Genomic DNA, 24,108 nt, shown 5'->3' with positions numbered 1-24,108 from the left:
GTTTTGCTTTTCACTTATTTTCTGGTTCTGGTGATGCTGTTCTTTGTTCTATGGTTTCTGTTGAAGGTACTGATAGATTGCCTCTTTTCGCCTTCTTTTGTCTTCTTGAGCTGAGGGTCTTTCGGAAACAGCCTCTCTACCCCCGCGGGGTAGGGGTAAGGTCTGCGTATACACTACCCTCCCCAGACCCCACTAGTGGGATTTTACTGGGTTGTTGTTGTTGTTGTTGTCTTGGCCTTGTAAGTATCTCTACCTTTGGTGCAAGATGTGGATTACTAATTTAACTGTTTGACTGTGGTCTTGGTGGCTATCATTTAACGGTTACAAATTAGATGAGTTTGAGCAGCAGTTGTTGGATCTTAAAAGTTGGTGTTTTCAGAATAGACAGTCCGTGTTGTTCGTTAAGTTTGTAGAGAAGGTGAGTCAGTCCTACTGCGTTGAGTGATTAGTTCCCACATTGTAGTTAAGCCTAAGATGTTTTCATGTTGACATTTTATTTTTGGTATCTAATGAGATTGGTTCCTTAGCTTAGTTGGACATGTATATTGTTGGTACAATTACCTAGAAGGAACTATTATTTTGAAGTAAGTTGCTTTGAAGTGAACCAAAAGATGAAAATCGATGGATAAATATTTGAGATTTGAATGACTTCAGTATGGTAGTACCTAGTTGAGGATAATTTCGATTTGTGAATCTAGGCCGATAAACCGCCCGATAAGAGCTAAACTGATACCAATCCGCCCGATATCTTATCGGGTGGCTAATAGATTAATACATTTAAAAACCGATAACCGTTAAGTCAAATCGTTAAGAGTAAATAACCGCCCAATCCGCCTGATAAGCAGCCCTAGCTGAATACCCTAAGATCTTTTACTCCAAGTCCACACCATTTCTCTGGGGAAGTGACTGTCTGCCAATTCACTAGATGATACTTTCTAGTTCCATCCGCTGCATCCCAAAGAAAATTCCTTTGAAGCCGCTCCAGTTTTTCTGTGATGCTCACATGAGCTTGCAACAGGGACAAGTAATAAGTGGACATACTCGATAAAGTGCTTTTGATGAGCACTTCCTTTCCGCCTTTTGACAAGTACCGTTTTTGCCAGCCTGCTAATCTTTTTGAACCATTTCGATCACTGGATTCCAAACCGTAGTATCCTTATGCGAAGTGCCCAATGGGAGACCCAGGTAAGTAGTGGGAAGGGAGCCCACCTTACATCTGAGAACATAAGACAAAACATCAATGTTAGCAACCTCACCCATCGGGAAAATCTCACACTTGCCGAGGTTGATTTTGAGACCTGATACTGTAAGTACGTGATTTTTGCCCTATATGAAATACTCCTATAAAATCCAAGAAGATAGATTTTTTTTATAATTATTTGCCATTTTTAGGAATTTTTATAGATGTTATTAATTGGTTGCATTTTTCTTGCATGTTTAATTTTATTTAAATCATGAAAAAATACCAAAAAATGTCGCGCATTGCATTTAGGATCTAGTTTTATATTTTTAGGATTAACCAGTAATTATTTGTTTTATAAAAATCGAAAATCACAAAAATTCTTCATTTTTACACTTTTCCCTTTTATTGATTTTTTCTCTTTTAATTTGATTAAGTAGTTTTTATAATTTTTATAATTGGTTAATTAGTTTAATTTCACATTTTTAGATAATCTAAGATTTTAATTTCTAGAATTTTTAATTAAAAAAAAAGAGAAAAAGAAAAGGAAATAAGGAGTTTATTTAACTGGGTTTAAATTCGAAACTTGGGCCATTTTAAAGCCAAAATCAGCCCAATTAAATGACACCAAAATCTGTCCAACCCAAACCCAATCTCTCGCCCCAAATACTCATTACCCTTTACCCTACCCCTACCTATAAAATGACAATTTGGAAACCAAATGGAGGAGACCCTTAGCAAATACAGACGAAACGGCGCATCCCTTCTCTGATTAAATTAAAAGAATAGATCAGACCTCCATTTTGAAAAAGAGAAAAACCAATTAGAGCGAAAAAAAAGGGTTTGCTTCAGTCTTTCCCGGCTCTTCTCCAAAAAGCAGAAGAACGTTAACCCCCCCCCCCCACCTCTCTCATTCTTCTTTCTTCTTCCTCTAACCCATTTCGTACATGCTCTTCAAGAGCTGTTTGAAGAAGATTTTCGAAAAGAAAAATAAATGAAGAAAAAATCCCAAAATCGGATCCAAAGAGCTAAAGAGGAGGAGCTTTCTGAAATTTAGGCTTCTAGGTGTCTCTTGGAGAGTCAAAATCACTGCTGCTCAACGTTGAAGTTGCTGTTATTTGCATGTCTGATTTCTCTCCGATTTTCTGACTTCTGTTTGGGTTTATTTCCTTCTCCTTGTCGAAGTTTAAGGTAAGTGTTCTAAATGTACTGAATCATTTGATTATATATCTACTTCTTTCTTGGTTCGAAAATTGAGTTGTATTCCTGGAGTCATGTTTGTTATTTCAGATCTGTTTATTGGGTTTGATTTGTTAGTGAACATATTCGAGATCAGATTCAGTCAGATTTGAAATATGGACATCTTGGGATTTTTAAGTCAGATAAAACTGCATATTTGCTTAAGAATTGCTTAAATGTTTAGAAATATTCTTCAAAGTGAATTGCAAATTTGTTTTAAGTTTTTTTTTTGAATTGTTCTTAAGATATAACCGTGTGCAAAATCTCACTGTTGTTAATCATTTTAGGACTTCATTTGTAATGCAACAAATCTGTTCTCAAGTAGGTTGAAGTATGGATAGTTTTTCTTTAATTTATTTTTAGAGTTTGATTCGATCTTTTCCTCAGTGCATTGGGCTTCAACGTAAGCCCATTTGCAGCCATGTTTCGGACCCTTTTGGAGGTCATTTGTTTTTGACCCACAGTAACGTTATCTTGAAATGAATTCTTTTTTTTTTTAAAAAAAATAATTGAAAGAATCCCACTCATTAATTTAATTCAATTGAAGAAGAATTCTTAAGTGTTCAACATTCTGGCAATTCATATAAGTCAGTTTCCAAATTTGCCTTGATTGGTGTACTTTATTTCCAATAGTCCATGGCCCTCAAAACAAAATTTAGAAACCCTTTTGTTAGAATAATCTGAGGCGCGCCATGCCAAATAAAATCTCAAAACCCATGGCCCTCGCTTAATTTTCTTCAAAATCCTTAGAACTCGAGGCGTGCCATTTAGCGAATTTTCATGGCCCTCGCAAAGTTGCAAACGCGTAATTGCTTTAGGCGCGTTATTTTAATAATTTACCTTCTTAAACTCGGGTGCGCATTTATGTGACCCAAATCCAAATCTCAACAATGTTAGATAAAATATGTCGAAAACCGTGGGTGCATTTATGTGACGTGGATCGAGACGTATTTTAAATAACGTTGCAATTTTCCTTAAAAAATAATGAAATAAAGCGGTTAAAGTTTAAAATTGCACCATAGGTTAGAACAACAACAACAACAACAACCCAGTATAATCCCACTTAGTGGGGTCTGAGGAGGGTAGTGTGTACGCAGACCTTACCCCTATCCTGGGATAGAGAGACTGTTTCCAAATAGACCCCCGACATCCTTCCCTCCAAGAACTTCCCACCTTGCTCTTGGGGAGACTCGAACTCACAACCTCTTGGTTGGAAGCGGAGGTTGCTTACCATCAGAGCAACCCCTCTTGTCTTAAAAGGTTAGAACATATATTAAAATCAGATAATGAGCCAATTATAATAGTTTAAGCGACCGTGCTAGAACCACAGAATCCGGGGGTGCCTAACACCTTCCCTCGGGTTAACAGAATTCCTTATTCAGAATTTCTGGTTCGCAGACTTCAAAAGGAAAGTCGAAATTTCCTCGATTTGGGATTTAAAATAAACCGGTGACTTGGGACACCAGATAAACTATCCCAAGTGGCGACTCTGATAAATAAATAATCCCATTTCGAATAATGTCACTTAAATTGGAAAAACTCCCTTATATACTATCCTTCGGGGTGGTGTGTAAAAAAGGAGGTGTGACAGATACTATCTGAATCCACTGCAGGACCTGCTTCAGGTAGGTCAATTGATCCATATCGGCATCACAAAAAACCAGGGTGTCATTCGCAAAAAAGGAAATGAGAGACTCTTCGGGCACTGGGCACCCCGATCGGAGCTGAGAATCCTCTCAAGAAGCCTCCGCCTGCCGCACGATCCATCATTTTACTCAAAGCATCCATCACTAGAATGAATATCATGGGGGATAGGGGGTCTCCTTGCCTGAGACCCCTGGAGTTGCCAAAGAAACCACACGGGCTACCATTAACTAGGACAGAGAATCTGACTGAGGAAATGCAGAACTTGATCCATCCCCTCCATCTTGCCCCAAACCCCATCCGCTTCATAATGAAATCCAAGAACTCCCAATTGACATGGTCGAAAGCCTTCTCAAGGTCCAGCTTGCATAGTAAGCCGGGATCTCTATTTTTCCTTCTGGAGTCTACAAGTTCATTTGCCACCAAAGCGGCATCTAGGATCTGCCTACCTTCCACAAATGCATTCTGAGAGGACGAAACAGACACGTCAAGAACCTTCTTGAGTCTATTGAAAAGCACTTTAGAAATAATCTTGTAAATGCTCCCCACGAGACTAATAAGCCTGTAGTCACTAATACAAGATGCACCTTCTTTGTTAGGCACAATAGTAATAAAAGAAGCATTGATACTTCTCTCGAAAACACCATTCACATGGAAGTATTCAATGGCTTCCATCAACTCCCCCTTGATGGTGTCCCAACAGAACTAGAAGAAGGCCAAGGAGAAACCATCGGGGCCGGGGGCCTTATCGCCAGCACAACTCGACACAGCCTCGTGCACCTCCTCCTCCTCGAAAGCCCTTTCTATCCACTCATTGTCTCCCTCCCCTATGTGGTTGAACTCTATCCCCCCAAAGTCGGCCTCGAACTAACTTCCTCTTTGTATAAGTTCTCATAAAACCCCACTATCGCCCTTTTTACCTCCTCCTCTCCCTCAATCCTCACCCCATCCACCACTAAGGATTCTATGAAGTTTCTCCTTCGATTTGCAATCGCCACCATGTGGAAAAATTTGGTATTCGAATCCCCTTCCTTTAACCATAGCGCCCTCGATTTTTGTCGCCAACTAGTCTTTTGAGCTATTGCTAAATCGACTATTTCCCTCTTAACCTCCCCCAATCTCTCTTTCTCAGATTCATCTAACTCCCTCGCCCTTTCCCCTCTCTCTAGATCCCCCGATTCATGCATAAGCTCCCTCATTTTAACCTCTACCCTCCCAAAAAGCTCTTTATTCCACCTATTAATATCTCCTTTGAGCAATTTAAGTTTCTTCGAAAGACGGAGTGAAGGTGTCCCTGATACCCCGTAGCTTGTCCACCCCGTGATAAAAGCAAGAATCGTCAAAAAGGAGTTATGCAAGAATTCAAGGCAATACGAAAGATCGAATCTTTTGTTTTTCTATTTTCTTTTTAAAAATATTAAGCAAAACCATCTTCAAGTGACTATAATGGACAAGAACTAAGTTTACAAATCTCATTCTTTTGGAGTCTAGCATCAAGCTCAATCACAATTAAACCTAAAATTAACACAGTACATTGGATATCATTTTGGCCAATACTCCTAAAATTAATCAATCATTCGAGAGTAATACATCATGAGTAAACTATACAAAAAAAGTTTGTACAAATCATAAGTTAATATAGTTAGACAGACGCACATTTAAAAGTCCAACATGGGATTTTAATATATAGGGAAATATTGTTCACGAGGTTTTTGGGATACTAGATACTTTAAGTACGTAGCTAACAAAAAATTGATAGTTTAAGCATGTTTTAGAATGAGTTAAATAGCTATGTGTAGAGTTACATGCCATGTTTTTTAGATAATTAGCGGGAGAAATTCAAAAATAGGCAGATTTACAAGTGGTCGTTCAAAAATAGCTCAGTTTCAAAAGTAATCGAAATTTAGCCACTTTTCATGTAAAGATAAATCTGAACGAAAATACTGTTCAAAATCTGGAAAAATACTCCAGCATAATCTACTGTTATACTGGAACTCCAGTCTAATATATTGGAGTTCCAGTATAATATACCGATCCAACATAATATACTGGAGTTTGGAGCACCGGTGCTCCAGTCTCCAATATATTATACTGGAACCAGCAAAGTATACCGGACCAGCATAATATGCTGGAAGTTCATACACAGGTGTACCGAACTCTAGTATATTATGCTGGATCGGTTTCTGTTGCAGCAAAATAGTGGCTATTTTTCATTGACTTGATAAATGCTGACTATTTTTGATTGACCAGTCCAAAAAATGGCTAGACCGTATTATTTTTATATAATTAGGGGCGTGTACTAGAACACACCTCTAGAAATACAATGAGGGATTTTTTAATATGAAGGTGAATAGTTCTGAGGCATATGATATAGGTTAACTGGATTTTAGGGTATTAACTCTTTTCCAAACACACCCAAGGTGAAAAAGTTAAAAGGATAGCATGTAAGCACAATTTCAATTCCAATGTTTATTGCAAAACAACACTTCCTCTCACTCTCTACCTCGGCCGGCGTTCCTGTGAAAATCCGACGAATCTCCGAGCTGACTTCAGCGGTCTCCGAGCATATCTCCAGCCGGAAGTTATTGATACTCGAATAGACCTTGTAAGCATCTTCAGTCTTCAGCTCAGGACTTAGGGTCAAGTTCCAACCTCTTATTCTCTCTTGAATCTTTGTTCTTATTGGAGTTTTATTTTTTGTATGCACCTAATATTAAAGTTTTTATATGATTCAGCATTCTTCTCGCTTGCCAATTTTTTGTTGTTGCTGACATTGGTAAAAATTACCCCATAAACGTTGTGTTTTTCGTGATTGTGTTTGTTCAGGGTTTCGTTTTCAATTTTACTGAGTAGTATTCTATCAGCGCCTATTTAATTGATCTTTTCTTTTTTTTGAACCACACAGTATGATAAATGGACCCTAAGTAGGTTTTGCAGTAGGTTGGCACTTGGCAGTCAGCTTAAAATTCCTCAAACTATGTTGAATAGAGCATAAATGGATATCCGAGGACTTCTATAGCTGTCAACTAATTTAGGATTGATGCGTACTAGATGAATTCTGTTGGCTTTTATGGTTTTGGTCATAATGAAGCTGAATGATTGTTTGACCAGTTAAAATTTGGATTTCTTCTTATTATTTAACCCTTGCATGAAGATTAGTGTTTTCATAATTTGACATTATATGTTCTTTGAATGTAAGAATGGCATCTACTGGACAACCACAGTCATCTTTGAAGAGACCTAGTCCTGCAGTTAACAGAGAAGGAGATAAACTCATTATCACTCCTTTAGGGGCTGGGAATGAAGTGGGACGGTCCTGCGTTTACATGTCTTTCAAAGGAAAAACAGTCTTGGTAGGCTACACGTCTTTGTCATTCTTCTTCAATTTTTTTTTGGGCCACAAGTTCTGAAATCGATTAATACATTTGATCTTTTTTGGCAGTTTGACTGTGGCATTCATCCAGCTTACTCAGGCATGGCTGCTTTGCCGTATTTTGATGAAATTGATCCTTCAACTATTGATGTTCTTCTAATAACCCAGTAAGTTTTCTCATTTCTGGCCTTAGTTCTATAATGTTCATTTTATTGTTTGAAAGATTGTGTCTCAATACAGCACCTCAGCACAAGTTTTTTTGTTGTTGATATTTTAGCATAACTCATTGATTAAGAATTTAGGTACTTAGTGAATTTAGTTAGTACCAAAAGCCCCTCTTGGCGAAAAGTCAAGAAATCCACAAAAAGTAAATTGAATCTAATTAGGCTAATTTAAGGATAGAGAATACGAGATAGGGAATATAGATTCTTTTGCATTTTTTTTGTCTTTCTATTTTTCTTTTTCCAGCTTTATTCCATGACTGGTTTCTTAAACTTTTTTCTTTTGTTTATTGTTTTTTCTCTTGGTGGATGATTTTGAATGTTGAGTGTTAATTCTTTATGGAAAACAGCACTTATGGTCCTTGTGTTATTGCTTAATTTCAGTTTTAGTCCTTGTAATATTAAACAAAGCACATTTAACCTTTAATTAAATAATGTGAGGTTTTTTGGTCCCTTCACTAATGGAATTTAAAAACAAACTGACAGCTAAATATTAAGAAGGGGCATTCAGACATTTAAATTTTTTATTTATTTAAGTTTTTAATCCATGCCTCCATTTAGGTTAGTAGTGGGTTAGTCATATTGATATTAAGTGGCAGTAAATTGAATAGGTATTGCAGTACAGGTACTTCTTCTCCCAAAGTGTTCTATTGCTTAAACGGATGCAAAACTCATCTGAGCTAAATTCATGGTGGAGCCTATTTGACTGTATATTGGTTTGATTCTTTATCAAGTGCATGTTGCTAAAGGCTCCAGAAGAGGAGTGGTTAAGTTTCAATGCAAGAAGAAAAACAAATTATAAAGACCGAAAGAAAATGCACGACTAAGTAGAATTAATATTATCGGCTCTTATGTTTGGGTGGTTCTATGTGTTCTTGGTAGAGCTTTTCTCGGATCTTCTTATACAAGAGGAGTCAGGAAAAAGGGCACTGCCATTAACCAAATAAAAAAACTAATCTTTCGTTGAATCCAAACGGAAGATGGGAAGAAAAGGGTTTCTTTGCTGGGAGACAATGCAAATTAAAATGTTAAAATTAGGTTATTCTTTTGTGAGGTTTTGTTGCTGAAAATTGTACCTATAATATCCAAATTGCGCCTCTTAGTAGCTACTATTAGTTGTTTTTTTAAGTTCCTTTGGTGAAGGGAACAAAACCACTCATATTGTTTAATTAAAGGTTAAATGTGCTTCATCTAATATCACAAGGACTAAAATTGGAATTAAGTGATAACATAATATGGGACAGAGGAGATAATTTTTTAAATCGTTCTCTGCGCGGACTTTCATATTTTTATTATTATCGTGATTACATACTTAGCAGATGAAAAAGAAGATTTCCATTTTGTGATTATACTCTCACACGTTTGGAAGTGCACAAACTTCCAATTGGTTTGAAGTCGTCAATGGACTAGCTCATCATTGTTTGAAATTATTTTTGTTATCATTGATAGAATGGTCCAGATATGGGACCAATGCTTCAAAGAGCCATTGACGAGTTATTAGAAGCAAAGCGGCCAATGTTCCAAGAAAAAAAAAGCTTTACTAGATAATCTCTGCTACCTTTCACCGGCACAGGTACTAGGTAACATTGTTCACCAAAGCTTGGATAGATGGTGAGAAATCACCTAGTATTTTGCCTCCACTGGGATTAGGGGAGTGGACTAATCTAGTTCATCTTATTATCTATTCTGTGGTTCTGATTTTGAGTGAACTAGTTAGTGGACGTGCATTGTGCATGTACTCCTCCACAATGATTAATTTTCTTAAAAAATCACATAAGTATTATTTTATAAAATAAAAGCATAAGCTCCTGAAATTGATGAATGCTAATCCTATTAGCCTCTCTACCTTCTTAAGATAGGGTTAAGGTCTGCGTACACGCTACCCTCCCAGACCCCACTAGTGGGATTACACTGGGGTGGTTGTTGTTGTAATAAAAGAAAAAACCATGTCTCATAGAAGTTCTCCATCATCATTTAATATATTTATCTGAAATTTTGTTCTAGTTTTACAATTTTATTAGCTTAATCTTACTGTTTATCATACTTCCTTTTTAGTTTTAGCAAGACATAATCCTTGAACATTTAAGAGTTGTGATGAAATTTTTCTTAAAAGGCTATTTTAAAGTTTATTCGAGAAGATAAAAATAGGGTTGCTATACTGTTATTACGATTCTTAAAAAAATTGTCAAGTAACATAAATTGAGAAATTGAATTTTATGCCTTCTCAATTTATTTTCCCTCAAAGGTTTCAATATTAACTCTGTAGTAAGCTTTTAGTTTTATACATTTTATCTTTTACTATTTCATCCTCATTTCTTCAAGTTTGCAAATTTTAACCAAGATAACTCTTAATGCTTTATTATATATAACCGATTTGTTCATATTGAAACAAATTTATGGTCTCTAAGATTTGGGTCAAACTTGAAAAATGAATTTACTTTTATGAATTTAGGAAAGAATAGTATTGGATTCTTTTGCTAATTAGTTAATTCAAATACTTAATTATTTTTTTCAATGTTAAAAAATTTTATTTTTTATTGATTCAAATTCTTAATATTAGCTCAAATCAAATTTTAAATATTCAATTTTAACTTATATATATTTAATAAAGAATTCTTTTCTCAAATGATTAAAAAAATCGTGTTTTGCACTTTGTGTTTGTTGAAGCATTAGCGCTATTAACTTTTGCAATCATTTTCTTTCTCTTTATTTCTCTTTTATATTATAAATGTTTCTTAGTTGTTTTTGTTGAGTGTAATTTTTAAATATATAATTATAATTTTATGTTATTAATACTTATACACAAGGAAAAAAACATGAAAAATAGTTTTGTAAATGATTATTAATTATTTTGTTGTTAATAATTGGCCCAAGTAGCTTTTGACTTCGAGTAGAATAAAATCTATAGTACATTGTTCTTATAAGATTAATATAACTATTTTCCATTTTTTTCTTCTTTATGGAATTGTTCGTATCATGCATCCTATATTTTAGTAGAAGTAAATTCAAGATGATAATAATTTATTACAGGCAAAATCTTAATAATTTTAAAGGTCTAAATATTAGAAGTTCTTATCTAGTTCAAATAACGACAGGTTTAGAAATTCAAAATTTTAGTTAATTTCAAAATCTTAAATATAGCCGTGGAAATTGCCTCTTGGAAAAATGCAGGGTAAGACTGCGTACGATAGACCCTTGTGGTCCTGCCCTTCTCCGGACCCCACGCATAGCGGGATCTTATTGCACCGGGTTGTCCTTTTCCCCCTCAAAATCTTAAATATTAGGATAATAATTGAATGACTATTTTGTCTAGTGTGAACTCTTTTTTGAAAGGTTAAAAAAAGTGAACAACATTTTACTAAGGTCTTTCGTGCTTTTAATATAATATAGATTACTTGCGCCCCCTCTAATTGTCTCTGCAGTGTGTTCAAGTCCTTTGACATGCATATTAACTGTTGACCATTTGTTTAGCTGTTTCTTTTTTATCCTGAATTTTTTTGGTCCCTTTTCCTTTTTATCTTACTCCAAGTGCTTGCATTAACTTGCTCTAATGCTTTGCAGTTTTCACTTAGATCATGCTGCCTCCCTTCCTTATTTCCTCGAAAAGGTTTGTTTAGGGGTTCAAAATCTTTTTACTTGCAACTGTTTAGTACTTTTTTGTTGATTCATATTAGCTCCTTTTATTTTCAGACTACATTTAAAGGGCGCGTATTTATGACTCATGCAACAAAGGCCATATACAAGTTGCTTTTGTCAGATTATGTTAAAGTGAGCAAAGTTTCAGTTGAAGATATGTTGTTTGATGAAAATGATATTAGTAGCTCCATGGACAAAATTGAGGTTCGTTTTTCAACATCCCATGATTGATCTCCAAGCAGTGTCTGATTAGTCGTCATGCAGACATTTATGAAATTTATTCATTATCATGCAGGCATACCATCACTTTGCGTAGGGTTGTTGTATACTTGTTGTATTTATCACATAGAATTATATGTTTATGTAAATGAAATTGTTATTATTATTGGTGACAATCATGTAATCATGCTGACGTTTATGCACTGAAGAAACATCTTTTACCTACTCTGGTATAAGGTTTCACATTGTGTTAAGTCTTAATTGTGGCTATCTGACATATGAAGCATGCCCTCGATATTTTAGAGGAGATTGAGATTATGGAACCTAATGCTAAGTTATTTCTAGGATAAGCGAGCATTTAACAGATCTTGGATGGTGCAGGAGGTTTTGTTGATAAGCCAAATTATCTCTCATCATATGTCTCGATGATATTAGCTAGGATACTAAGTTCCTACAGGATCATCGTAATAGTTATTGGGACGTGCATTTTAGTGGTGCATGGACTCGTATAGGAAGATTGAGGACCTACTAAGATTCGGTTTCTTGCTTATATATGGAGTATTGCATCACAGAGCCCCGGACTGACCTGTAGGCATGCTAACTTAGAACGAGAAGTTGAGCCTGAACCTGCATAGATTATTGGTTATTGATGGATGCTCACCTAACAGGAGATCTTCTTTCAGATATTATGTTTTTAGGTATGTATCAAAAAAGGGGAAAAAACTGTCTTAATGGGATTTAACCTACCTTATCAAAAAAATAACTGTCTTAATGAGAGAAATCCCTTTTCAGTATGGTATTGTTACCAATCTAAAAAATAAGTATGGTATAGTTACTAATCTCTCAAAAAATAACTTTTTCCTAAAAATAGTATGGTATAGTTACTGAGTCAAGTGTAGAGGTTGATTATAAGGATATACATTGATTTCATATTAGCTTTTGTTGTTAAAGTAGTTGGCAGAGGAGGTGAAGTTTAGGACAGCGATGCAGATGAAGCTGATTTAAGATAGTCAAATTGCAGTGCATATTGCTTTTAAGCCAATATTCTCATCTGCAAGAAAATACAGTTTCAATGTATCTCTTCATTATTTTTGTTAGCTTACTTAGTTGGCAAATATACTCCCAAAGCTCTCAGTATATGCTCTTCAGGTCATTTTAGAATGTATTATGTTTGGTGTTCTTTATAGTTTTACTGCCGAGAGATATTTACTTTTACACGCATGAGGTCTATAAATAATACGCAAGAGATCTTTGCAGGGTTATTTTCTTCTATTCAAATTGTAAAGGGTTATTTTGAACCATTTCCTATGTTCAGCACCTAGAATGTTAGACATACTTGTTATAGTAATTATGATACTTCCCTTTATTTCATGTACCTTTGATTCCTATATGAGGAGCTCTTTCCTTTACTCTTTCTTCACTAATTCAATGGTAGCTTCTCCTTTCTCATGTAATTAAACATTTTAACATGAAAATAAGTTCAAATGAAGCAACAGGTTTGAACCGTGCCCCAAACAAAAGCTTGGTATTTAAGCGGGGAGTAGAGGGGTGGGCCCATCATCCACTTAGCTTCAAACCGTGCACCACTGACCTCGAGAATTTCTCAATTATCAAAAGAAAGTTTGAAATGAATCAGTATAAAAATCAATTTGCTAAAATATTAAATTGTGGTGGAATAGGTGTCGTGGAGGCAGGGTTGGGGTGGAGGTGAGGTGTTAGTTGTGGGAAGGGATGGTGGGAGGAGTAGAGTATAGCTAATTGGGGGATGCGATGAAAACATTAACACAAAAAAGCTTCCTTGGCATATGAACTGGAATATGCAATCAAGGCAATATGTTATTTCTTCACCGAGAAGGTAGGATTTTGATTGTGTTGTTTGATCTCTTTTGACTATAAGGGGCCGTGCAGTGGAAATTTAAATCTTTTGGACTCTTTTGGTTTCCCTTTTATTTAATTGTCCCAAAGAGTGTTAAATGTTTCTTAGAGAAGCAATTGATGATAGATTGTGCTTTTCATATAGCTAAGAGAGTTTCAGACCTTTGTGTGCATTCGTTGCAGCATCTGGGTTCCATGAAATGAATTAAATTAATCTTCTTACTGGTTATAAAAAAAATTGATGTTTTCACTGAGAAAATGGATAGATTGTGCCTTGAATATGCCATCATGCCACATTAGACATCTGCAATCTGGGAGAAATACATGCAGAAATACATGCAGTTTATGAATGTCAGAGAGTATAGGCACTAATTCATGTTTTGGTTAGACCAGTTTTATAGTTATTGTTTTTGTTTCTAATTTCATATTGTAGAGAACCATGTTTTATGTGTAGGTTCACCACTTTGTTACATTTTTCATACCACTTGTATAGTGATTTTTTCCCACCATATCAATGGATATGGGTAAGGCTGCATACACACTACCTTCCCCACCCTCCCAGACCCCACTTGTGGAATTACTGTGGGTTTGTTGTTGTTGTATCAATGGATTACTTTATCATCTTTTTAGAGAAAAGGCATAAATTGCCCATTAAGCTTGTCCAAAAAAGTCATTTATACACCTAAACTTTACGGGTGAGCTAAAATCCCACTATTCTAGTTTGAAGTGAATTTATTTCCTTCCTGAAAACTGACTTGGCAAAGAATGTGTTATCAGATTCTTACATGCGCGTGGAAAGAAAGAAAAAAGTTAAAAACTGAGTTAACTATACACGTGTCATATTTTGTGTTTGGATGTTGTCAACTAATTAGACTTAATTATTTATTCTTAATATCTTTTTTATTTTTTATTCTTTACTCTTTCCTTTCTTTTTCTTTCTCTTCTTTCTCTTCTTTCTCTCTTCTCCTTAATCGTCTTCCATGTTCGTGGTCTTTAATGGCAAACCAAATCATTTCTGTCCGATCAAGATTTGGCCAGTGTTTGGCCGAAAAATTGTCGTCGCCGCCAAAAACCCCATTGTCCCTCGCCAGAAAACCCACCTAGAATGACCTTCTTTGTCATCCGTGAACCAAGGACCATGTTATCAGAAATTGATTGAATTCCAGCAAAAAATCTCTGTTTTGGTTCAATTTATCGAACAACACAATATATAGCAGGGTTGTCTCTATGCCCGCTGAAATAAACTTAATGAAGTATCACTATCTTACATAACTTTCAAGGCTTGCATAATATAAGTCATATTTAGTAAAAATTGGAGCTTGTCCAGTTGGGTCTTCTTCTGAAAACTGTAGTACCAACAAAAGAAAGTACCTTTTGCATTGAAATTAATCAACCCAAAACTGTTCTGATTCGCAACATAAAATCAATGAAAATTTGAGAAATATGGACTAAGTTCTTGGACCACCCATCTCCAAAAAAAAAAAAAAACATACGACTGATAAAGTCAATAGCTTGAAAATTCTCTCAAACTTAACCGGAAATTAATTTAAACTTGCTAGAATTTTTTTCTTGAATGCTCTGATTTTTGTTCTCTCTGTCTAGTGGTTTTTTTTTCTCTTTTCATTCTTGTGAACTGTTCCTACTCTCGCTTGTCATCCAAGGAAGAAGATTTCGCAGGATAGAGGTCGTAGGTCTGTGATGTTTAGTGTAGAAAGGGAGAAAAAGATGATGGAAGGAAGAAGTGAAGGAAATGATGGGGTGATTTTTTTTTGGTTGGGGGAGGTGCTCTATTGAAAAAGAAGAAAAATGGAAAACAAATGTGACAAAAGCAACCTGCAGACTGGATCTAGTTGTAATATTTTAGGGGGCAAATAAATTCACTTCAAATTAGAATAGTGGGGTATTAGATCACCCGTAAAGTGTAGGTGTGTAAATGACTTTTTTGGACAAGTCTAGTGGGCAATTTATGCCTTTTCTCTCTTTTTTTTTTTAAAAGATTTAGCAAACATATATGTCTAGGGTTATTTGACATGTGAAATCTTGTTCTGCAGGTTGTCGACTTCCATCAGACTATGGAAGTAAATGACATTCGCTTTTGGTGTTATACTGCCGGTCATGTCCTTGGTGCTGCCATGTTTATGGTTGATATTGCTGGTGTTCGAGTTCTCTATACAGGAGACTACTCCCGTGAAGAAGACAGGCATCTCCGTGCTGCTGAGACCCCAGAATTTTCTCCAGATATTTGCATTATAGAATCAACTTATGGTGTTCAACTCCATATGCCACGTCAGATAAGAGAGAAGCTTTTCACTGATGTGATACACTCAACACTCATGCAAGGCGGTCGGGTGCTGATTCCTGCTTTCGCCTTGGGACGTGCACAGGAACTTCTCCTCATCCTGGAGGAATATTGGTCTAACCATCCTGAACTTGCTAATTTCCCCATATATTATGCTTCTCCACTTGCAAGAAAGTGTATGGCTGTCTATCAGGCTTACATCAATTCCATGAATGAAAGGATCCGCAATCAGTTTGCCAGCTCAGATCCATTCAATTTCAAACATATTTCTTCCCTGAACAGTATTGAAGATTTTACAGACAACAAACCATGTGTTGTGATGGCAAGCCCAGGTAGTCTTCAAAGTGGTTTGTCAAGGCAGCTGTTCGATAAATGGTGCTCTGACAAGAAAAATGCTTGTGTTATACCTGGGTATGTGGTGGAAGGGACCTTGGCGAAGACTATCATCAATGAACCGAAGGAAGTCACCTTACAAAATGGCTTGAGTGCTCCACTTAATATGCAGGTTCATTATATTTCATTCTCAGCTCACGCGGATTATGCTCAGACAAGTACCTTCTTGAAAGAACTTATGCCTCCCAACATAATTCTAGTCCATGGAGAGGCTAATGAGATGGGAAGGCTCAAGCAGAAACTTACCTCCCTCTTTGCTGATGGCAATACTAAAATAATTACGCCCAAGAACTGCCAATCAGTTGAAATGCACTTCAACTCTGAGAAAATGGCTAAAACTGTTGGAAAGCTGGCTGAAAAGACCCCTGAAGTGGGTGAAATCGTCAGTGGTTTACTTGTAAAGAAAGGTTTCACTTACCAGATCATGGCACCTGATGATCTCCATGTCTTTTCTCAGCTATCCACTGCAAATGTCACACAGAGAATTACAATTCCATATTCAGGTGCTTTTGCCGTTATACAACACAGGCTTAAGCAAATCTATGAAAGTGTAGAGCCCTCAACAGATGAGGAATCTGGTGTTCCAAGTTTGCGAGTGCATGAGCGAGTGACGGTGAAGCAGGAGTCAGAGAATCATCTCTCCCTTCATTGGACAGCGGATCCAATTAGTGACATGGTATCTGACTCCATCGTGGCATTGGTTTTGAATGCCAGCAGGGAGATGCCTAAAGTATCAGTTGAGTCGGAAACTTTGATGAACGAGGAGGAAGATGCCAAGAAAGCTGAGAAAATAGTCCATGCACTCCTTGTTTCTCTGTTTGGTGACGTGAAATTTGGGAACGACGGTAAGCTGGTAATAAATGTTGATGGGAATGTGGCTAATCTTGATAAACAAACTGGTGATGTTGAATGTGAAAATGAAGGTCTCAAGGAGAGAGTTAGGACTGCATACCGGAGAATTAGAAGTGCTGTGAAGCCAATACCGCTTTCTTCAGCTTAGTCTCTTGTACTTTTTCTTTACTGAGTTAGAGTTTGTATGCAAGAATAACATTGTACTTTATTTTCAGCTTCATAGATAGGAAGCAAAATATATTTTGAATTCATTGTTCTGTTCTGTAAATCTCTCTTTTCCCTCTAATTTGTTTGATCTGAAATTTCTTCTGTTCCAAGTTGTGGATGTTGGTGTTATGCATTTGGGTAATTTTGGTATATTTTTCTCCAAGGTACTATGTTTATTTTCCTTGGATTTGGATGTTTGAGCTGGAAGAAATTCTTTACCAGTCCTTTATGAACTGGCCATGAATGTTAGCACAAAGTATCTTTGAGCATGTGATCAGAAGTTTTAAAAAGCAATCTTACACGATTATTTGCTGCTCCCCTTTCAGGCGTATCCCATGAGATGGCATTTCTGCTAGATGATTACAATACTGCATTTCTGTTAGATGATTACAATACTGCATTTCTGTTAGGTAGGATACTGTGTGTCACTTTGCAGATTTGTATAATGAATTGTTCTCCAATCATTGGTCCGCTAGTTTAAAATAGACTCGTTGCTCTTCTTTTTTGTTGATTGGATGTTGTTAACTTTAACGGGCACTAGTTGTCATATTCCTTGATTGATCAATTCTAAGTTTCATTTTTTGATTGGAATTATGTTGACACGAATGTTTTCTCTTTCTTCAGGGAAGGGACAAATAGTTCAAATGACAAATTAGACCCTTAATCCCTTATCATGAATGTTCAATAAAGTTGCATCTTTTTACTGCAGATATACTTCATAAGCTCCATCACCTAAATTTGATCCTTATGTTGGTTTGAAGTTGGAGCATTGCTATCATCCTTGCACTCTCACTGCAACACTATATGTACCTACTCGTCAAAAATCACGAATTTGATGGGCCCAGGCTTTGGTTATATAATGTAAGATTACAGTGCGTGATATTTGCATTAGGCGCATGTCTACTACAACAAAAAACTCAAATTACAAACGAATTTTACTAACCATCCAAATACATTGGTAAATACTAGTAACAATTGCTAACAAATTACCAACCGATTTTTTTCCATAAATTTAACAATCGATTACCAACAGATTACTTATCAATTTTTAAAACCGATAAATTCAGTTCGTACAGAGGCCGGGGGGGGAGGGGGGGGGGGGGGGAGGGGGGAGGGATTGGAGCGTACTTACGACAACAAATTCGTCGGTAAATATTGCGAAAAAGTGGCGCCTTATTTAGTAACAAATTACTAACGGATGGCCGACGGATTTTACCAACTGATCATAAGCTGTTGTTAAAATTGCTGACGGAACGAAATTCGTTACTAAAATTGCCAACGGATCCTCAATCGGTTGAATATTTTCCAACTGACTTTTGTTCATTTTGTAAACTTTGCCAATTTATTTCGAATAATTAATAAGTCATGGCAAATGTGAAAACTTCAATTTATAATTTTTAGAATAGTTAATATTTTAAATTAAATATTATTTTTTTGGAAAGTTAGAAAGTAATTGTTGCCTACAGTTAAAGGATTCATGTAGCTCCAAATTCTAAAAATAGGAGTTCCAATTTTTTAAACGCTTAAACTAGATTTATGTTTAAAAAAAAATTAAAACTCTAAAGTTCTTATAATTTTTTATAAAAGAATTATTAATAATCGTAATTAGTATGCAAATTAAGATTACTTAGTTTCAAAAAGTAAAATGTAAAAATTCCAAAACATCCTCCAATAATAGGTCAAATTTAAACCTCCTAGTGATTAATTAAATTTATCTACCCAGCATATTGAATTCATCAAATTGTGCATATAGACTCCTCGTGAGTGCTTTCCACCCATGTACGGTGACTTAAGTGTAAACTCACAGACTAGGGAGAAATTAAAAAATAGTCAGATTTACAAGTGGTCATTCAAAAATAGCCACGATTTCAAAAGTATTCAAAATTTAGTCACTTTTCATGTAAAGATAAATTTGAACAAAAACACTGTTCAAAATCCGGAAAATACTCCAGCATAATATACTAGAGTTCCAACATAAGTATACTGGAACTCCAGTATATTATAACAGAGTTCTAGCATAAGTATACTAGAACTCCAGCATATTATAATGGAGTTCCAGCATAAGTATACTGGAACTCCAACATAATATACTGAGGTTCTAGTATAATATACCGGTCCAGTATAATATGCTGGAATAAGTTCATACACAAGTGCTCCAATCTCCAGTATATTATGCTGGAGCTTTTCGCGTGTTGGAGTTCCAGCATAATATGCTGGAAGTTCATACACAGGTGCACCGATCTCCAGTATATTATGCTGGACCGGTCACTGTTGCAGCAAAATAGTGGTTATTTTTCAATGACTTTGCAAACACTGGCTATTTTTGAATGACCAGTCCGAAAACTGGCTAGCCCGTGCTATTTTAACCACAAACTAGACTAGAGATTAAATTACATAGAAATAACACACACACATATGTATATATATAAGAAAATGAAAACAATGACATAAAAAAATATTGTTATACATTTACTTTTACTTTTCAAAGTCAGAAAAACTTATCACGCAATTTTTTCATCCAAGTTATTGAAAATCAAGAATGTTAATCAGGACCATTTTCAATGTAAAATTAACATTATTAAAAGATATTTTTAGGATAATTTACTTTCTGAATTTATAGAATTTGACTTCTCTATAAACTGGAAATGTAAAACTTACACTAGGATAGGGTGCTAACTGCTAAGTAAAAACTAAACTTTAAGTGGTCTATCTTAATTATATATCAGAGTATTTAAGTTTTACATGTATTTAAAATGCATTTATTTAATTAATGTATTACTTAGAAGATACCTTTTTTTTGGGGCCGTATACTTCAAAGATACTTTTAAAAAAAATACTTTTCAAATAAGCTAATTTTAGAAGCTTAGCCAAACTTGCTATTAGATTTTCACGCACACTATGATTTGGTCCTAATATGAAGGGGTATTTGGGGTTGGTTGTGGTGCAAAGCTCATTCTTTTTAAAGGTTGGGGCACAAATTATATCAAGAAATCTCGAATGCGTTTGAAATAAAAATTACTACTATGAAATTACATCGGTTACTAAATATAAATTTTACCAACAAATTTTATTGGAAAGCATGATGTAAAAGAACAATTGAGAAATTTTTTTGTGTATTGAATGAATTATTCTCTGGACAGTCCGTGTCTTTATACAACTAGAAAGAATTTATGTATAACCACCTATGACACATGTCCCTATGCTATTGGTAAAAGAATAACTAACTATGAGATAAATACAAGAATAACAAAAACTCTATTTACAATTAAATCAGTAAAGAATCTTCTAGTATCCAGAAAGGCCAAGTGAAAGTCTCGGCCCAAAGTGTAAGTCCAAATGCAGCCCACTTCATTATAGGCCCAATATCAATTACCCGACTTAGACCATTATATTGGAGCCTTGTTCAGACACAACCTCGATGACTCCGAAAAACCATGTTCGTTGCCTCTGAACCTTGTCGTCTATAGCCGACTTTCTCTTCTACAAATCATTATTATCATCTCAGAAAGTCGAAATCCTTGTTCCAACATCCCCACTCAAGAGAGGGAAATGAGCCCAGCAAGGTATTGCTATCTCAAACAATGACAATCGAGGTCGACATATTTGGTGTGTTTATGAAAAACCGGATTTTTGGCAATGTGGATAGCGGTTTGGCTATCAAGTGGAGGGAAACTGGAAGAGAAGGAGTGAGAGATAGATCTTTAAGTAAACGCAACAACCAGGTGATCTCAGCGACAACCCATCGCATGGATCGATATTCTGCCTCCGCAGAAGATAAAGAGACTAAAGCATGTTTCTTGTATTTCGAAGAGATAGGAGAAGAACCTAAAGTTATGAAATACCCACTAATCAACCGGCGAGTAACAGGGCAACGACCTCAATCAGAACCACAAAAAGCAAGGAGATTGAATGAGGAAGTGGAACACAGAAAAATGCCTAACCCAGGATCAATGAGTAAATAATGGAGACAACGAAGCGCAACATCAAAGTGAGGAAGGCGAGGGGACTGCATGAATTGGCTGAGGTGTTGAGTGGAAAAAGATAAATCAGGGCGAGTGTGGGTAAGATAATTTAGCTTCCCTAAAAACTTTCTATAGATGGTGGCATCCTACAAAGGTTCACCTTCATTGATGCAAAGATGAGAAGTAGGGTCAAGAGGAGAGGAGACAGGTTGAAGATCCAAGCAACCAAACTCTGATAAGAGATCCAAGGTAAACTTTCTCTGACTCAAAATAATCCCTTGTGGTTCTCTGATGATTTCTAGACCTAAAAAATAATGTGCTTGCTCCAAGTCTTTGATTTTAAATTCATAGTCAAGAAAATTCTTAGGAGCTCCAAGCTCAACTGGATCATCATCTGTTAGGAGAATATCATCGACATAGACAACAAGGATAGTGATGCGACCTTCTGATTTTAAAAAAAACAAAGATTAGTCATTAAGTGAATGTTAATATCCCTTAAAATTGAGTGCGGCAGTGAGACGAGCATACCATTACCGTGAGGCTTGCCGCAACCCATATAATGACATTTTGAGCTTACATATATGATTAGGAGTAGGAGGAGAAAGACCAACTTGGAACAATATAAACTTCCTCCTATAAATCACCATAAAGGAAGGCATTGTTCACATCTAACTGTGAGATGTCCCTGTTCTTTTTAACAGCTACTGCCAGTAAACACCTTATGATAGTCATTTTGTCTATAGGAGAATAAGTTTCAGTAAAATCAATCATTTCCCTTTGAATATCACCCCTTATAACCAAACAAGCCTTAAACATTTCAACTGAAGCAACTTGCATGTATTTGACCTTATAGACCCATTTGAAAGGTAGGGCTTTTCTGTCTTTGGGCAATAGAACCACCTCCCAGGTTTTGTTAGCTTCAAGTGCAGCAAATTCCTTATTCATGGCCTCTTGCCAACCAAGGTGAAGAGAGGCTTGGGGATACGAAGTAGATTCAGAGATGTAAGAAATAGAGTTGAGGAGAGACTGATTGGAAGAAGACAATGCAGAAAATGAAAAAACAAGAGGGGAAATAGGGAGGTCAAATCAAGAGGGAGTCAGATTGGTTAGCAAGACTGAATTACAAATGTAGTCATTCAAATAACTAGGAATATTGTGTTCTCTAGTGGATTTTTTGAGAGTTGGTGTGATAGTATGCGAAATAGGACTAGAAGAGATAGACATGGAATGAGAAAGTGAAGGAGGGGAAGAACTGGTAGGTGCAAGATGTGTATGAGAAAAGATGGAAGGTGAGGAGTGAAGAGTAGAGGGCGAAGTGGAGATGACAAGTATGGTAGTCTTAGTAGATTTTGGAGTAGAGGCAAAGGTGTTCGGCAGTGAGCTGGGAGGAATGGAATGATAAATAGAAGGGGTAGGGTGATCAGTAGGAAAAATGGAGGAAGAGCCAACAGATGAGACAAAAGGGAATATAATTTCATGAAAGACAACATCCCTCGAAACAAAAACTTTGAGAGTGTGTAGATTGAACAATTTGTACCCCTTATTCCTAAAGGGGTACCCCAGAAATATACATTTATGAGACGTAGGATCCCTTTTAAATCTGTGAAGAGGAAAAGTAAAATCATAACATAAGCAACCAAATTCCCCAAGATTGGCATAATTAGGAGCCTGACCAAACAAAAGCTCATAAGGGGTCTTCATTGTAATGACTTTGGATGGAAATCTATTGATTAAAAAAGTGGTTGTTAATAAATAATCTCCCAAATATTGAATAGGAAAATTAGACTAAAATAATAAGGCTCTACATGTTTCAAGAAGATGCTTGTGTTTCCTCTCAATAACACCATTTTGTCGAGGAGAGGAGACACATGTGGTCTGATGGATGATGCCTTGGGAGGCAAAAAACTGAGATGTAGTGTAACTGGTACCCAACTCAAGGGCATGATCTGATTAGATCACTTTTTCCTTGGTGTTACATTGTCTTTCAGTCATGGCTAAAAACTGTTTGAGAACTGGGAATGCATTGGATTTAGTGCCGAGAAGGAAAGTCCATATACCTCTACTATAATCATCAACAATGGTGAGAAAGTATCTATACCCATCATAAGTTTGAGTTTTGTAAGGTTTCCATGTGTCTATATAAAGATCAAATATATGCTTAGAGAAAAGATAGTTTTGCCTGTCTAGCTTTTTCACAAACATCACAAGGATAAATATGTAGGCGGTAAAGAGATAGAAGGAATACATTTCATATGAGAAAATGGCATGGCCCAGTCTATGGTGTCAAAGTCTTACATTAGAAGAAACAACCCCTAAACATAAAATAGAAGAAGAACTTAGTGCAACAACACTTTGATTACAAATAGAAAGACTAATAGCCTTGATTAAACTGGAAATAACTACTCTAGACTTGACTTAACTTGGAAGAGCAGAGTTGAAAACATAGATCCCTCGAGTGACTTTATCAAGCACCACTAGCCTCTTTAGTTGCAAAGTAGCACCAAAAGAAGAAAAATTTAGGATGTGAAGGTGTTGGTTTATGTTTAGTCAACAATGGCATGCCAATTGGAAGAGTTGGTGGAAAGAGTTGGTGTGGATGCTAGGAGGAAGCTTTCTCCTTTGATATCACCTATGACATCAAGAGGAGGTAGTTTGATGTCACCAATGACATCAAGAGGAGGTCTTTACCTCTATAAATAGATGCACTCCTTCATTTGTAGAAACCATCTCAAAAATAATACAACACATTGTAGTGAGTAGAGAGTTAAGAGAGAAATTATCTTAAGTGTAATTGGGAACTCTCCCCTTCCTTTGTTAATATTAAAAAGGCAACTGTTCTCTAGTGGACGTAAGATTATTTTGATCTGAACCACGTTAAATCTTGTGTTCTTTCTTTTACGTTTCCGCTAACAATTGGTATCAGAGCAACGGGATTCTTTAACGATCCAAGGAGGAAGAACAAGCAAAGATGAGTTCCATGAAGTTTGAAATTGATAGATTCAGTGGAC

The 24,108-nt window shown here is 36.1% G+C and overlaps 1 protein-coding gene across 1 annotated transcript; it reads left to right on the top strand.

The window, feature by feature from the left end:
* The first annotated feature begins 1,892 nt into the window (after positions 1 to 1,892).
* On the top strand, positions 1,893 to 17,288 carry LOC107816413 (cleavage and polyadenylation specificity factor subunit 3-I). Its single transcript, XM_075222999.1, has 6 exons — positions 1,893 to 2,371; positions 7,263 to 7,416; positions 7,506 to 7,603; positions 11,219 to 11,264; positions 11,348 to 11,497; positions 15,439 to 17,288. Exons 2-6 carry the CDS (start codon positions 7,264 to 7,266, stop codon positions 17,077 to 17,079), a joined length of 2,088 nt encoding a protein of 695 aa, XP_075079100.1. The 5' UTR covers positions 1,893 to 2,371; position 7,263; the 3' UTR covers positions 17,080 to 17,288.
* The last annotated feature ends 6,820 nt before the right edge of the window (positions 17,289 to 24,108 follow it).

This window comes from Nicotiana tabacum, chromosome 10 (genome assembly GCF_000715075.1).
Source record: "Nicotiana tabacum cultivar K326 chromosome 10, ASM71507v2, whole genome shotgun sequence".
NCBI lineage: Eukaryota > Viridiplantae > Streptophyta > Magnoliopsida > Solanales > Solanaceae > Nicotiana > Nicotiana tabacum.
Note: the sequence above shows the minus strand (reverse complement) of the source record. Positions and strands in the feature narration are given on the sequence as shown.

Bases quoted from the DNA above. Each gene is read 5' to 3' on its own strand.
- LOC107816413 (XM_075222999.1), top strand. From the start codon at position 7,264: ATGGCATCTACTGGACAACCACAGTCATCTTTGAAGAGACCTAGTCCT. The intron at 7,604-11,218 runs GTAAGTTTTCTC...AATGCTTTGCAG, and splicing joins GATGTTCTTCTAATAACCCA to TTTTCACTTAGATCATGCTG. The intron at 11,498-15,438 runs GTTCGTTTTTCA...CTTGTTCTGCAG, and splicing joins GCTCCATGGACAAAATTGAG to GTTGTCGACTTCCATCAGAC.